Genomic DNA, 12,751 nt, shown 5'->3' on the forward strand with positions numbered 1-12,751 from the left:
AAAGTCAAGCTAGCAAGGGAATGGAGACTTCTTCAATCACTGTCTGACACACAGAGTACAAGAGTTCAGATAAAGCTGGTCTTTGCTAAAAGGCCGAGAACAAGTGTTTCCAGAAGTTATTTAAACGTCAGTCAAACAGAAAAGGGCTGTAATTTTTACTACTTGGCTCACATAAAACATTTATTTACAAATCATTTCACCACAGGTAGACCAGAATTAATCCACATTTAGAGGTTACACTTATAAAAATGGAGCTAATTGAGCTTGCTAAGGTGGTGTTAGCAATAAGACATCGGTCTGCCATATCCAGGTTCTCTGCTTAACCATTTGCACAGCTACATCCTGCAAAACTGAGCACAATCCTGTTACTGAATGTTATTTTGACAGCTGGCTTAAAAGAACTGGGTGGTCCATATATCTAGGGCAAATGCCACAAAAGTAGAGTGGAACGTGATAAAATAAGAAAAAATAAATATGAAGTCTTAATTTAAGACAGTAACCTTCTAACTAGGAAATCTTCATCTGTGAAAAGAAAAACAGGAAAAAAAGAGCAGAAAAATTACACCCAATCAGGGGGCTCCATCTCTGTTTGGCAAGGTCATGCTCCAGAGTTTTTTTCATGGCAGAATTAGCATTCTCTGTAACACAGATTTTCTCCAGGGCCTCAAAGTAGTCTGACACATTACTTACCAAAATCCAAAGCAAATAAAGAACATGGTTAAATTATGGATGCTAAGTGAATATTGTATTTGCTATTTTCTATTACGACAAACATGGAACAAAGTCAAACTTATATGCAAGCGTATAATACTACTGTTCTCTGCCATTTTAATCTGAGTGCTCTGAAAATATTTTAAGTGCAAGAATGTTTGAAATACACTATGAACTCACATACACTCATTGTCAAGGTTTATTTTGAGTAAAAACATCCCTCCCCAAGGTAGATCATTCTTCTTCATTTTCTAATGTATGTCAACTCTTTGTTGACTTTTAAAAAGTCTGACTTGTCTGCCAGCAGTTTGATGATTTAGTTTCCTGACCGACCAATAACTTCACACAAACAAACAAGATTGATAACATAAAGATACCGAGCTGCTTGGAGTCTTTGTAATGCTGACTAAAAAAAAAAAATATAGAAATGGAAGACATTCAAGCTTCGCTGCTACCAGATCAGACAGGCAAGCAATTCGCCAGCTATCTCAGTCAGAAAGAGACCCACCGATAACCTGGCTGATTTTTGGCACTGACTTGAGCTTTTACACATTTTAGAGGCAGCACCTAGCTTACAGTGTCTATAATCCCTCAAAGCCTCAATTCCCACTTCAGTAACAACAGCAAGAACAAATACATTAGATGATATCTGGCTTTTGATTGTTTTCCACCACAGGCTGAGTGGCAGGAGTGCTAGAGTGCCTGAGACCTGACCTGGAAGAGAAAGGGCTGCGAGTACCACTAGAGCAGCATATTCTGTGCGTGAAGGAAGTGCCTGCTGTTACTCAGGAGGAAGTCCAGTGTGGTCTCCTCTCGCATGTAGCACAATGACCAGTAATTAGAGAAGAATACAGTTTACTTTTCTGTGAATGGTTTGAGATTTTATCAGCATAAAAACGATGATGAAAGTAAGCCTGTTAAACAAAACAAATTTTAACAAAAATTTAAAAACAAAACATCCTGAATCTAATTCATAGAAAAATTATGTCCTTCAGATTTAAAGACTGGGAAAGTCCCAGAATGGTCCTGAAACTGGAGGTGTTTTCTGCCTTCCTCTGCCAACCCAGATGGGGCTCTCAAAGTTATAACTGTCTGTTCCAGCAAGGATTATGCTTCTATGAGCAGTGCCTGCCCGGTTCTGCTTCTTCCTTGCACCAGCACATGTAGGTAGGTACCTGTGTGGCTGGTAAGCTGATACAGGGAACAAAACCAGTTGAAAACCAAAGCTGCCTTCCACTGTTTCATATCACAGTCACAGGTGCATGCACTCTGTCAGTGCAAAGGAAGGAACATGACGTAGAATTTCACCTTAAATGTAAAAACTAAGATTAAACCCTGAATGTTTCCCCATGAAAGCCACAGAATCTTTATCCTTCCCTGACTGCATTATCAAGAGACAGTTACTCATTTGAGACGATATAGGTCTTAGGAACAGCCAGTCATTTAATTATGGAGGAACCATCCAGATGTTTGGCAAATCAGACTGCCTTAAAGGAAAATCAGACATCTACAGGTACCACTACCAATACTTACTAGTTCTTAAGGGTTTTATTATTTTTTTTTTAAACAAATAAAAGCCATAGCTTCACACTGCACCCATTTAATCTCCTCCTAAGAGTAAAGGTAATAAATGTGGCTTTTCATTAAATGCTGGCAGTCCATGTCATGATCCTGTCACACACATGCATGCAGCCACAAGAGTGCAAAAATCAGCTTAGGAAAAATAGTTACAGGAAATACATTTTGTTTTCAAGCCAGAGTTGGCACCATTACAAACTGAGAAAATTAAGTATTTTGAGTTTTAAGACATTCAATGAATGAGTTGCTATTAACATCTTCTGGAGTGCAGGCAGATTAAGATTTTAAGAAGTTGACATAGGCAGGTATGGATTTACTAGGAGCTATGGGAGATTTTTTCCCTCTCTCCCCCTTAGCACGAGCCACTGCAAAATGAAGCAACGCACACAGCCTGTGTTCTCCTATCTTCTTCTATTTAAACATGAGATGGCATCTGCCCTCTCCCAATACACACAAAACCCTCTGGCAAAACCCCTGCATGCCACTTCTGCGTTAGCATATATTCTGGAACAGCTTTCAAAAAAAAAAAAAAAAAAAAACCAAACAAAAAAAAAAACCCCAAAACCCCAAAACCAAAAAAAACAAATGCAGTTTTCATATAAAGTTTCCAGCTTTGCCTCAATAGCATAAAAAGTCTTGTTTCAATCATACACACCTCGAGGTACAGGACATTAATAAAAGGCAAGCCTGCTGAACGGCTGTTTTCTTAATAGGAAAGAAGCAATTGCATCATGCAACACAGGAGCTGGCAAGCTACAGACTCCTGATTCTAGCCTTAAAACTCAGCAAAAATATCCACCCAAACTGCTCTTCAGAGAGATTTCTGGGATCCCCAGAAGCTTTATATTTTTCATTCTCAGGTTGTGTTCCAGCAGTTCCATTTTCATACACAGTTTTCTTTGGCAAACTCTATTACCACATTAACACAAACTCCCATTTCAAGTCTGAAACGTATAGACTTTTCTTCCATGTACCATTAATTGTAAACATAAGTGCTCACAATTTAGATTTATCATATGAAGTTTCCTGCAGTGTCCATTTTTAAAGTCCCTCAATAACTAACGTCAGCAAATTGCTACAGAGATTCTGCCAAGGGTGAGCTTCAGGGCACTCCTAGGTGTCGACAGAAAGTCTGAAGTTTTGAAGTACTCCTTTTATTTTTGGTGTTGTAGGGTAGGATAACAGACAAAGTACAACAAACAATGAAGTCTCAAAAAGCTTGAAATGCCTAGAAATGAGAGCAGTGTTGCCTGTGCCTCCAAAGCCAAGTTCAGAGGCATGGAGGAAGGCAGAGGAGTAGGGAAGATTCCTTCTGATAGTTTCTTTAAAAACACATCCCACATCTAAAGCCCAAAGGGGTGCACAGTTAGCTTCTCCATATACATGCCTTCTGCCAAAACATCCTTTTAGCATAGGGTGAAATCCCTGAGGATGCCATGGATGTGCCCAGACCAACATAACTTCCTTCCTGAGTTAGGTAAAACCAGCTAGCCATCTGCTGTGCTTTCTTGCAAGGCCAGAATAGAGTTCAAAGCTAAAATTAAGCCCAACAATGAGAGCAATGACTAGCGTCTCCCTTGACCTTCATCCTCCAACACAACCCACTTGGTATTGCTGCCTATGGGCCGGCAAATGCTAATAACCACCTTAGTATATGAAAAGTCATGAAATTAGAGCAAGGAAATCCCAAACCATGTTAGCATAACAAGAGGCCACAAAAAGGCTGGAAAGGCTGAGAACAGCTGAGTAGAAGTTAATCTAAAGAAAATATTTTTGTTGCACGAAAATCCAGCAAGGCTTAAGAACTGCATATAGTGCTCCAAGAACCAAAGAGCATGGATATCCGTATGTGATATGAGGGACGTTGACAAAGGATAGCTCAGGGTTATGTACTGTGTTTGATGTTTCTGTGCCTTTTACACTTATAATACTTCAGACCTCTTCAGATTTGAAGCAACAGAACTATTTGGAATTTTTTTATTAAATTGTAGAAAGTGAACTTCTCTTACTTCATAGGGGAATTGCAAACCAAGTGCAATAGTATGTGCTTATAGTAATTAATCGACTAGTAACACGTTCCTCAGAGACCACTGGTTAAGATGACCTCTTCACATTTGTTTTTATAAAGTCTTTAAATGACTATGACAATATATTTTTATTTTGCATTTCAGAATAACTATACTACTAAAGCTTTTAAGATTCCACATTTCTGAAGAGGAGTAGAGACGGGAACACAGACACGTGCAGGAAAAGGCAACTTCAGAGCTTTCCTACATTTTCCAGTTAGTACTTTCCTAACAGCATGCACCAGTAAAGCAGGTAGCAAAAAATGCAGTGTGATACATAAACGTGATAAATAAGCAGCCACCAGCATAGTCTATTGTTGGAGACCTCATTTTGAAGCTAAAAAAATGAAATAAATCCAACATTTGCACATTGCTGTGTTTTGGCTGTCTGTTCCCTTTCCCTTCCTAGATTAGAGTACATTTTTAAGCCAGCAGCAGCCAGCTGGTGTAATTAAAATCTACACATACAGCTCATTTGGTTGCATAAGTCTTTGAAAAACATGTAAAACAACTGCAGCCCATTACGTAGATATAAATCTGAAAAACAACTGGAGCCATAGCCGTGTCCCCTCCAGCCTTAGAGAGCCTGGTTCTGACCTGACCTATGAGAGGCACGCTTCCCTCGTGCTCCCCTGCCAGCTCCGATGAGTGCAAGGAGCAGCCACAGCGTTCCTCACCCGGAAGCAGAGCGCTGGGTTCTCCCTCCACGTGAGCCAAGCTGCAGCTATTTCAAGCCAGGCATACAAAAACTTCCAACCATCTAGGCTATGCTCTGATCCAAGCAACCAACAAACTTCTTGAAACCTGGCCAGGTCTGGTAAAATCTGGGTATTTGGCAACTCGGCAAATGGAGTTGCTTTACAGGGAATTCCAGCGGCTGCCTGATGCTGCGTTACAGGTTTGGCAGATCCTACCCGTGAGCAGGAGTGGAATGGGCGGCTCACAGGCTATCCGAACATATGTACAGGGGCCCTTCAGAAGATGACTTGCTTTCTTCTGACATGACAGCCCTACTAACAGATAATGACATGCAATAGTTTATTAAGAATAGCCATCCTATCAGCCTGTGTGAAAAAGCAAGTATAAAACAGAAGACACAAGCTGGCTCCTAGAAGAAATTACAGACTGATTGTTTCCCCTTTGAACTCTAGCTACCATCTGCAGGAAGATGCAAAACCCGTTGGGATGTTTCTCAACGCTCAGAGAACTTTATATGAAATAGGGAGTTTGTTCATTAAATAAGTAGAACGTTTGTTTTACAATATAGGAAATCACTAAAGAGAAAAAGTAAAAAGCTTCAGTTTTTCAGAAGTTAAGTTTAGGATCTTTGTAACTGAAATCAAACTAAAAAGCATTAAATTTCTGTCTCTTCAGAAGATGGCTTCTTCACTTTTTTTTAATAACATGAAGGTATAAAAATACTAAAACGTCTTATTAAAAATTGCTTCGAAAATGCGTATGATAGAACCTGAATGCTATTGATTTCAAGTCCTGTCAACAGTATAGCTAAGAACTAAAAATTGCATCATGACGTCTCCAAGTCTAAGTGAGGGATCATGTACTCAAAACCATCAGAAATGGTCTACACAGTTTCAGTCAAGAGCCAGGAACAAACCACTAGCACGAATTCCACTCCATCGATCTCATTTAAAAGCCTGCATGGTTGTCAATACAGTAATATTTGTATGAAATATGGATTTTTTCATGTATTGCCAAATTATAAAATCAAAGTTAAGTATTGCTCCTCTGTTATGGAGATAGAGCATTTCCTCTCACCATACATTAACAACTGGCTCATATTGAATGTAACGGAAAGTTAATTAGCCCAATTTAGTATCCTGGCAGAGGACGGCTTTGCCCAACCATGCCCAGATGTTTCACTAACATTTCTAAGTGTCAGTCCAAAGTAGAAAGCAATTTTTCAGGAAACTTAATAGCAACATCTTAATGGAATTATATTTATAACAATGCTGCAGGGGAGAGGGGGAACAAAAAGGAACAATCAGGATTTGAACCTGAAAAGAACTTCAGGGAAGTTTTGGAGAGACAAAAGCTTTTACACCCAAATCTCCCATGGAAATAAACTTTACAAGAAATTTTGGAATAAGAACAAGATTTCAGCCATCTGTTGGCTAGAGATAAAACACAGGTGGACATCACTGTGGTCTTCCTTATTTTGTCTATGCTCTGAAACCTAGACATTATTGTGACCATCTGGACCATCATAAATTAAATATCATGATAAAAGTAAATTAAAGAATATTTTCTGTTAGGGATTATATCAGGTCACTGGAACACCAATGAACTCCATTCCGGGAGAGGTGGTAATCCTCAGCCACTAGACCTTTCCTGCAGCTCCCACCCTGGAACAATTTTCAAAAGACAGTATGCTTTTCTACTTAAGTGTAGAGTCTACTTTAGGCAATTTTAAGAGATGACAGAGAATCTGTATAAAAGAAACATCTTCTAGAGCATGGTGTTAGGCTGAGGACCCCCAACACATCCACAAGAAAATAATGTAGAGACTGCCCGAATTTCAAAGGTCTCCTAGAGGATTTATAGCAATTTGTAATCAAGAAAGGGAGGATAATACAATTCTTCTTCCATTTCATATGCTCACCTGACTTCTCCAATTTTGAAGATCAGCCATCAAAACCATTTTCTATGGTTTTCTTTCTCAACTAGAACAGTATAACGACTGTAGTAAGTCTGTATTCTTCCAATAGCTTTCTTTAAGATAAATATTATTACATACAAGAAAAGACTCTCTCTCAAAGGTAATTAAAACCTGATTTACTTTTTGAACAGTGATGTCCTTCATGCCACTCACCCCACCTCCTTATACAACAAGATCCGAAAGAGAGAAAAGAAAAATGAATACTATGTACATGATAAATATAAAGGATTTGGAGTTGGAATATGCTCCAAAATTTATTTTCAGTTCAGCCTCCAAGGCATGAACATTCTCGTTCAAATGAAAATATATCATTTCTACTAACTGCTATTGACAATAGTTCTGTGAAAGAGTCCTTAAAGAGTGAATTTGTGGAGGTTTCTAAAGCTTTTTTGTACCATTGTCAGACTCATTTTATTAAACAACAGCGGATTCAATTGCAGTTAAAAAAATTTAGAGACCTGTTGTTTCATTTAATAGTCATAAGCATTTAATTCTAGTTCAGTACCTTGCAGAAACATGCAATCATGGCAGTGATGGACTGGCACACAGACAAAATAACTTCAGGACAAGGAAGCGCTGCCATTTATACATTGTGAATCCTTTCCAAAATTCTCCCCTCTGCCCCTGCAGTCCCCTTCAATAATAGCAGCAGCTTCTTTAAATAACAGCCCATTCGAACACTTGCTCTTGTGGAAAGTGCAGTACATGAATGAATCCTATCCCCTCCTGAAAAGGCTTTGAAAACCCTTTTTTGTTAGTTTAAGTGGGATTTAAATGATCAAATTCCAAACTGGAACGCACTGTTTTGTTGTTTAAGGAAGCTGGACAAAAAAACCCTATCTGGCAGAATAAGACTACAATGGCAGAGTCAGATTTCCAGATAGGTTCTACTACAAGTGTGCTTGGCAATAGTCTGTGCTGTGTAAGTGGGAGCAACAATGGGGCTGTGTCAACTTATGCCAAAGGTGGATTTGCTCCATGGCCTTAAAATTGATTTATTGTTTATAGAAAGGACTGAGTCAGAGGCAGGGTGGTGATGTGGAAAGTCAGGCAAGTCTTAAAAAACTCATTTCATTACTCTGACAATATTTTTTTCATACTTTTTTTAAGAGGTACTGCTGGCGAGTTAAACCTCCTGATGAAAATCTGTAAATACTACCTCTAAGAAATTTACTGGTACCAAGACCTCATTAATTTAAGCACCTCTATTTTACTGCATGTGGGCAAGCCACAAAGAAAAGGACCTATAGGACAGAGGCAAAAGAGGACACAGGTGAAATTTAGCTGATTATGTCCAAAACTGAGCCAGAGCTGGAGCACTTCATAGCAGCACTCAGTGGAATGATGCATACAGTACTCAACAAGACAAACAGAGAAAATCCTGGGTTCTGGTCTCTGTTCCTCTCAGTTCAAGCATTTTATATTAAGAAGCCATTTGATTATAAAACAAAAACTTAGAAGTACCCCTTTAAGCATGAAAAATTAAGAGTCCTCTCCACCTTCCGTTTAAAATAATGTACTATGTTACTAAACTTCAAATAAAGACCTGGGCAGTATTGAGAATTTTGTTTGTAAGGTTATGAACAAAAAGAATGAAAAAGATCCTAAAAGAAACATGTCACACCTTAAGGGAACAATGACAGACCTAACAAACCTGTACTACAACATGTAATTGTTTCTCCTTTTTTGCTTTCAAGCACGTTCCAAAGTCTCTAACCACATTATGCACATTGTTATATAACTGAATCCATCATGTTCTTCTGGTTAGTCACCTTCAGCCTAATTATATAAACAAATGCATCAATATATACTCACAGGGATCAATAGACTACTCATCCAAAGAGTTCCCTTCCCACATGGCACTGCAGACCACTTTCTAAAATGTAACCAGTGAAATATGAGCACAATGGTGGCCAGTTGTCCCAAAAAGACCTCTCCAGATTGTGCTTTCCCAGCATGAGAGTCTCCCATGTTACAGATGAGGTAGCTGACAAACTAGTACCATGCTTCTGCAGGACACTAACAGACCTCAGTGGTGGGCTGCAGCAGGGTCTATGCCTCTAAGCAGAGCTTCTGAGATAGGGCAAAACAGCTATGTTAGGCACCCAGAACCACTGTGCAGGAATGAAGCCCTGGCACCACACTGCAAACATAGGAGAAACAAGCCTACCTATACAGAAATGATGGCTGCACTTCATTTTGCACACACTAAAAAAAGACTCTGAAGGGGGAAGAATGCCAACAAGACACTGCTAATTAATAATAAGCCATACTGGAGAACATTTCTGGGTCACGATACTCTTTGGTAGCTATGTCTCTCCATATCAATGTCATTGTTTCTACACCTGCCAGTCTCTGTCTTTCAAAACTGAGACAGAAATAACCTGAGCAGGCCTGCTAAGTTTCCCAAAGCATTGGAAACAGAATGAGAGTTGACACACTGTATTTCTTATCACAGCAATACTATTTTTCTTCGTTCTCTCTGAAGCTTTCTTTTAAACCACTACAGAGAAATAAATAAAAAAGTAAATGACAATTAAATGAGCATACGGAACAAGCAGAAGCAGAGATCTTCATAGCATTAATTCACATTTGTTCCAAGCAATTAAAAGAAGTACTTATATCTGCATTATTAGTAACAGCATCATTAATATAAATATACGGTCATCAACTTCTTTGTAGTTGCAAATAGGAAAAAAGGGGAATTTTGTAGTGTATCCCTGTAAAGCTGGAAATCATTGCACCAGATCCCTACAGTTACAACAATCCTATTTCTTAGAGCTAGGAGGCTTGTCCATACTCATTGATAATTTCAGTCTTGGTTGGTTACCTAGAAAAATTCATAGTATCAAATTATACACGAAGCTTGCAAACTAGGTGTTACACTGGATACAGCGCAGCTTAAGAATCCAGCTCTGAAGTTATGTTGACTGTAAAAACATGAGATGCTAAACATAGCTGTAATTCAGAAGATTCAATGGAAGTCATGCTTTGATTATGTTCAAAAGAAAAACATGTGTATGCAACTTTTTTAAATGAAAAACATATTTAAAGTGTGGAGAAAGCCCACTTGAAGTAATTAGAGGACGTGGACTTCTGCAGTAAGAAGCTGCAGGTCATTATGAGTCACTGCCATCATTCAGTTTCCTCAGATGCAGAACAGAAATAGAGCAGATGTAGGAAACAGAAACAGACCAAGCAAGAAGCAGAGCGTGACTCAATAAACGTAACCTAGAGGTAATTCATTAGAACTTATTATTTGGTATAAATTGCCTTGTGCTGCCTCTCCCAAGACTAGAAACTGTTCTCCTTTCTCTCCATCTATCCAGAATTTTACGAAGGCTTTGGTTCTGCCATGGGATGCCTATTTCTTATTCATCCATTTAATCGTCTTTCTATGCTGTAAGAAAGAAAGTTTAAGGATAGCAATCTCTTGGCTGTAATTTTCTTACTGGAATCTTTTATCTTCCACAATTCAGGATGTTCACAGGAGAACAAGAGGAAGAACAGAAGAAGAAAATGCTATATATGAAATACATTGAGACTGCAAAAGGAATCTCGTTCACACAAAACTTTGTTGCCAAACTTCAATCAAAACAAGGAACAGTTGCACGAATCATTAGCATCTGCAAGATTTTAAAACTCAGTCACCATAGCTTCAGTTCAAACTAACCCATTAGAAAGAAAATTTGTCTTTCTATGTCATTAAACTAACGTCCATGGGAAAAAATAGCCCCAAAGATTAATGCCTTGTGGAGTGTGCAATCTGCAGTGTGCCATGAAATTCCCGAGTCCCAAAATACCCTGTCCTAAAATGGCCCCAATCTACCCAGCAATCCAGCTTCAAGTTACCTCAGTGGGTTTGTGATTCTGAAATGGCATTTTAAATGTAGAATTACAAATACAGACTACCAGAAAGGAGCTTTCCAGAATGTATTGTGCTTCAGACGAAAAAGAAAACTCCGTTTCCAGGATGGTCTCTGGTTCTTAATTCATGTAAGTGGTATACACATCCAAGTCTGTTTTTTCCCCTCCCTTGTGCTTAAATCACAAGTTTAAGTTGGACTTACGCAGTTTTGCCCTCGCTATCTTGTTTGGTGGCACTGGCTCCCTTTTTACCCAGCAATGAAGCCACTTTCTCAGGATCGCCATTCTCCACCGCCTGCAGCAGCCGATCATCATTCTTATTCCACTCATTGGTCTGGAATAAAAGAAGGGAGAAATATTACTAGTACCAGCACTGTGTCCAGGCTCTCCTGAATGATCCTGCACACATTTATCACCACTGAAAGCTGAAACAAAGGCCCAACCCAAAGAAATGGCACAGAGAAAGCTGCATAAAAGTAATTTGCAATCTGTGCAGCACAGGTTCCCAAGGACTTAATGGCTCAAGCCTAAGCAATCACTGGAGACGACCTCTAACATGGAAACTCTGTAGAAAAGTAGTGCAGGAAAAAAAATCTGTTTGTTCTTACTGTATTTTAAAAAGTTCTCCTTCATTTGTCTAGTCCTGGTTTCTATTTTGGAGCTGCACTGGCCCCATCGGACCTTCATCACATGTATCCTGTGGATAAGCAATGAGGTGCCTCAGCTGATTCACACCCCACCCTAACAACACAGGCCAGCCAAAGCTTTCCATATTTAAGGCTTTTCCCAGCTCACACTTTGTACAGAGTAACAGGTTAAGAGACTGCCCTTTGCAGACTGTAACTAGCTTTACTGAGCTTTTATCCTCCATGTTTGTCTTTAAAACAAACAAATCAACCGCTCAGATAGATGGCACATCCCTAGTGCTGCTGAAAGAAAAGATGACCACCCTACATTTAAATCTTCCCAAACTTAATCCACTAAGTCTTTTCGCTCCTTCTCATCAGCTGAATCAGGGAAAGGACATTACTTCGTAACATGATGATTCTCCCTCCCAGTCTGAACTCTCAGGACATGGTCTATTTCCTCTACCAGACCTCCAAGCTGGATCCAGCAAGATACTAAGAAAACAGAGGACAGTTAATCTTCTGCATCCTATGTGATCACAGCAAAACAAGTACTGGAAAAGGAGTGAAAGGTGCATCCATGCCTTCTAGTCTGGATTGACAACAGGGTTCAGTCTTCAGGAAGAGCAATCTGGTGCAATTAAAAGCTGCATTTGGATTCGTGTTAGCACCATACTACACTCAGGAGAGTTATCTTCAACAGACTATGGCTTTCTCTTTGACATCTCTCAGCTCATCTCCAGCATGACTGCCTATTCATTAGCACTCGATTTCTACACAACTTTTGGAATGACTAAATTCATATTAATACACTCCTTGAGAAATAATCAACTTGAAAAAAACCACTTTGTCCTGATGCTCTACACAGACTCTTTTGCCCCCAGTTGAACAAAAAATTCGATGTTTCTCTGTCTGGACTTGTGAGGAAAAGTGTACAACGTGCACACTGATATGAACTAACTCCACAGGCTGTGCACACCCTGAAAACCAGAACAGGAAAAAAAGTGCTCCAGGTTACTAGTTATTTTAAAACCAAATTAAAAAAAACACTAGGGAGAGTGCAGTCTGAGCAGGAGAGGAGACAGGAGTTGAAAGAACACCATCTGGAACCAAGAGTATGAATGGCAGCTCTGTCAAAGGAAGTGGCATGCAGAAGACAAAGAGCAACTGCAGTCTGTTGTGGCAGTGGTATGACTGATAGGTAAATGCACATCAAGCAGGTTATA

The 12,751-nt window shown here is 39.3% G+C and overlaps 1 protein-coding gene across 3 annotated transcripts in view; it reads right to left on the reverse strand.

Annotated features, from left to right (window-relative positions):
• The window catches only part of RAI14 (retinoic acid induced 14), an 87,353-nt gene that overhangs the window by 23,874 nt on the left and 50,728 nt on the right, over positions 1–12,751 (reverse strand). For all 3 annotated transcript variants that reach the window (XM_050913050.1, XM_050913049.1, XM_050913048.1), the window contains exon 3: positions 11,103–11,233. In XM_050913050.1, the coding sequence (XP_050769007.1) occupies positions 11,103–11,233 (131 nt within the window). The remainder of the gene's footprint in view (positions 1–11,102; positions 11,234–12,751) is intronic.

The sequence above is a fragment of the Gymnogyps californianus genome, chromosome Z (genome assembly GCF_018139145.2).
Source record: "Gymnogyps californianus isolate 813 chromosome Z, ASM1813914v2, whole genome shotgun sequence".
Classification (NCBI taxonomy): domain Eukaryota; kingdom Metazoa; phylum Chordata; class Aves; order Accipitriformes; family Cathartidae; genus Gymnogyps; species Gymnogyps californianus.